Below are 4,077 nucleotides of genomic sequence, written 5' to 3'. Positions count from 1 at the left end.
GACAAGAGGGGGCAGGGGGAGTGGAGGAGGGAAGCCACGGGGGTCCTAGCTCCAGCACCTTCTACCCAAACACAGGACGCTGGAGTTAAACTTTGCAACTGAGGAGCCAACCCGAGGCTTTGTGAGAAACACCCATGTAACTTTTTATTTAGAAAAATAACCCACAAATATGATCTCTCCTCTATGCCTTGTGCAAACCCTCCTGTCCATCTTCTAAACATTTTTTCTTTAGAAACGGTGCCGCCCCTTATCTGACTGCTCATCTGGGGGCAAAGGTGTTCCTTTATTCACAACTGGCACTTCTGCCCACGTCAGGTGTGCAAGAGCCCAGAAGAGACTCCCGGAAGGGTGCACATTTGCTTTCATCTCAGCTCCTCTCTGGCCGAAGAGCAGCGTGCAGTTTATCCCAACTTGACACTTTATAAGCTCACGATCTGTTTTATTATTGGAATAATTGTAATGCACATTTTGAAAAAAATTAAAAGGGAGAAATATAGACCCCTACAGAGGCTGGTGTGTGCAGTTTAGATTTGACTGCAACCAGCCACTTCTGAGTTAAACAGAAGAGGAAGGTGTAGATTATTTATGGAAATTGGCTCTGAGAAAACCCAGCTGGATTTCCTGAAAGGGCGTAAGTTTGTGACTTCAGAGGGAAACATCCGCCTTTCCTTTTCCGAAAATACTTTTCTTTGCATCAAACTGGGCCCTGAGACACGTAGCGGCTTCCATCAGGTGGCGACGTAATCCTTTGTGTCACGGTCTGGCTGGGTTTAGAAAATGTATCTCTGCTGCTGCTGCTGCTGCCAAGTCGCTTCAGTCGTGTCCAACCCTCAGCAACCCCATGGACTGCAGCCTTCCAGGCTCCTCCATCCATGGGATTTTCCTGGCAAGAGTACAGGAGTAGGGTGCCATTGCCTTCTCCGAAATGCATCTCTAGAAACAGTTTTATAGACACTGTAAAAAAGTCTTTTTAAAAAAGAGAAGCTCTCGGAACTCCCCGCCCACCCCCCCAGCCCCCGACCCCACTCCAAAGCAGCCATGTGCATTTGGATATATCTGCTTCTAATTTGTGTTACTACACACACAGGCACACGCTGTTTCATTGTGCTTCACAGATACCCCATTCTGTAACACATTAAAGGTTTGGGGGAACCCTGCATTGAGCATCAGCTCCTTTGGTGTCCCATTTTGGTACCTCTTAAAATATTTCAAATGTCTTTATCACTATTTGTTATGATGATCTATGATCAGTGATCTTTGATGTTACTACTGCTACTTGCTGAAGGCTCAGGTGATGGTTAGCATTTTTCCGCAATTGGTGGGGAGGGCGCTTCCTTGGTGGTTCAGAGGGTAAAGAATCTGCCTGCAATGCAGGAGACCCAGGTTTGATCTCTAGGTTGGGAAGATCCCCTGGAGAAGGGAATGGCAACCCACTCCAGTATTCTTGCCTGGAGAATCCCATGGACAGAGGAGCCTGGTGGGCTGCAGTCCATGAGGTCACAAAGAGTCAGACATACCTGAGCAACTCACTCTTTCACTTTCACTGAAAATTAACCTATGTACACTTAATAGACCCCAGTATAGTGTAAACATAACTTCTATATGTACTGGGAGCCAAGAAATTTGTGTGACTCAGTTTTTTTGTGGTATCCACTTTATTGCAGTGGTTCTAGAGCCAACCTTTCTTCTGTCTCTGAACTTGACTCTTCCCAGTACCTCCCGTAAGTGCAACCAAACAGTGTCTGCCATGTGTGACTGGCTAAGGTCACTGAGCACGGTGTCCTCAAGGTTCATCACTGTTGTACCATGCCTCAGAGTTTCTCTCCTTTTTAAGGCTGAATCGTGTCAGCCTACTGTCTGCATGGACCGCATTTTATTCATGTGTCAGTGGACACTTGGGATGTTTCCACTTTTGGTGACTGTGGACCACGCTGCTGTGAATGTGGGTACAGAAATATCTGGGAGAGCCTCTGCTGTTGCCTCTTTTGTGTATACCCGGAAGTGGGGTTGCTGAGCAGAGGCTTATTCCATGTTTACTTCACCGGTCAACACATGGTTTCACAGCGTGATCTTCTTTTTTGCAGCAGCCCCAAAAGGCAAGCATTTATCTCTTCTCTGGCTCCAAAAAGGGATTTGGCCAAAGCAAAACAGTCAACTGGAGTGTCTGCCCAAAGGGACTTGGTCAGCGGGGGTTTCCTGACCTGGGGTGTGGCTCTCTCCTTGACTGCTCACCAGTAAGAGCTGCCCCGACCTGCCACATCCCTTCAAGGCTGTGTCCTTCTATTGTGGGTGGCTGGTCTTCTCCCGGCTCCCACCCTGACCCGTCCTGACCCTCCTGTCCAAGCCTGACCACTGCGCAGAGCAGAGGCTGTGTCCATGGCCGTGGTAACGAAAGCCTCTCCCTCTTTCCGTTCAGCCCTGTCACCCAAGCCATGAGGATCTGGTGGCTCCTGCTTGCCTCTGGAGTCTGCACGGGGACGGTGAGCTCACAGGACACCTGCAAGCAGGGACACCCTGGCGTCCCCGGGAACCCCGGTCACAACGGACTGCCTGGGAGAGATGGACGAGACGGAGCAAAGGGTGACAAGGGAGACGCAGGTACCCACCAGCTGCGCCTGCAGCTGCCCTCCGCTCCTTCCCGCTCCCTCTCGCCTCCTCCATTCATTCATCGCCTGTGCGCGCAGCGCCTACCCGCTTGCCCCTCTCCATCCATACATACATACCTCTCTCCATTGCCTAGAAGACACTGACAGAGAGCCTGCCCCGGCCAGACCCAGGCTGGGTGTGGGGTACAGGGCAGCACAGGCCATCAGGACTCTGGGCTTTCCTACTGGGTGGGGCTGCCTGTCTGCCCGCCAGCATCTCCTGTACTGCGGGGCCATTTTCAGGAGCAAGTGACTTCATGGATCTTTCTGCCTCGGGTGGCAGGTATGAGGGGTCTTTGGCACCAGGGCCTGGAGATCTGACGGCTGGGTCTCCGGCAGGGAGCACCCAGCGTGGTGCTAACCTCATGGCCTCCTGTCCCAGCGGTCTGCACAGCACATTGACCACCACTCTAAGGCACTGGAGAGGTCCTTCCAGAACCTGCTCTTCTGTCCCCAGTAGTGTGGCGTGAGCATGGTCCTCTGTGCTTTCATAGGAGGCTAGTAGACCCAGTCCACTCCCCACAGAGTGATGGAAAAGGGGCACAGGTGAGAAAGCCCCCTCACCCCCACCCAGGTCCTTGTCACGTGAGAAGCACATGACCATCTTCGTCAGCTGCGTGCCTGGGAGGCCCACCCATCCACTTCCAGCCCGCTGCTCTGCCCACTCAGCATCCTTGCTGCTCGCCCCAAATGCCCTTGCTCACCGCCCCCCACACCATGTGTCGTGTGTGAGGAGGTCGGGCTGGGGCTCCCTGGGACCCTCTATTGCTGACCCACACTCAGGAAACTGGAGCTGGAATTTTAACTCCTGCCTGTTTTCTCACGTTTCACCAGGAGAACCAGGACATCCCGGTGGCCCTGGGAAGGATGGGATGACCGGGGAGAAAGGAGAACCAGGTCAGACACGGCTTCCCACTTGGCCGCCCTCGTCCTAGTGGGCGAGTGAAGTGGTCAGTGATGTGGCGAGAAGTGTTAAGTGCTAACCAAGGACAAGTCCCTTACGGGGCTCTGAGAGTGACCCACAGGAAAGGCCATGCAGGTCTTCTCTCCGGAAGCTCGCAGTTCAGTGCAGGGATGGGCAGACTTTCTGTAAAGGGCCACAGCGTCCCAGTCATGACCGCTCAGCTCTTCCATCATAGGGGAAAGCAGAGAAGGGGAGGCCTCAGCATGCAGGGCTGTGTCCCGTGAAACCTGAATTGTACATGATTGTCACGAATCTCGGAACATGACTGGTGACCATTTAAAAAAGCCCAGCATTCCTAGCTTGTGGGCTGTTCAAAAACAGTCTGGAGGATGGAAGTGGCCCTTGGTCCATGGTTTGCTGAAGCCTGATTTCGCACTAGGGCCTGAGGAGGATGCAGGATTCTGACTCGGCGGCCCTGTAGGCGGGAGGGTGCTGATGGGGGCTGGGGGGAGGGTGCTGATGGGGGGG

The 4,077-nt window shown here is 53.1% G+C and overlaps 1 protein-coding gene across 2 annotated transcripts in view; it reads left to right on the top strand.

Moving 5' to 3' along the window:
* The window catches only part of C1QTNF9 (C1q and tumor necrosis factor related protein 9), an 8,204-nt gene that overhangs the window by 2,279 nt on the left and 1,848 nt on the right, over nt 1-4,077 (top strand). Inside the window, exons 2-3 of one of the 2 annotated variants that reach the window (XM_010851201.1) lie at nt 2,417-2,598; nt 3,480-3,542. In XM_010851201.1, coding sequence (XP_010849503.1) covers nt 2,433-2,598; nt 3,480-3,542 — 229 coding nt within the window. In that variant the 5' untranslated portion in view covers nt 2,417-2,432. The remainder of the gene's footprint in view (nt 1-2,416; nt 2,599-3,479; nt 3,543-4,077) is intronic. The other variant, XM_010851202.1, reaches the window with a different exon arrangement.

This window comes from Bison bison, unplaced genomic scaffold (assembly GCF_000754665.1).
Source record: "Bison bison bison isolate TAMUID 2011002044 unplaced genomic scaffold, Bison_UMD1.0 scf7180017864299, whole genome shotgun sequence".
Lineage (NCBI taxonomy): Eukaryota > Metazoa > Chordata > Mammalia > Artiodactyla > Bovidae > Bison > Bison bison.
The sequence above is the reverse complement of the archived record's forward strand: the minus strand, read 5'-3'. Positions and strand labels throughout refer to the sequence as shown.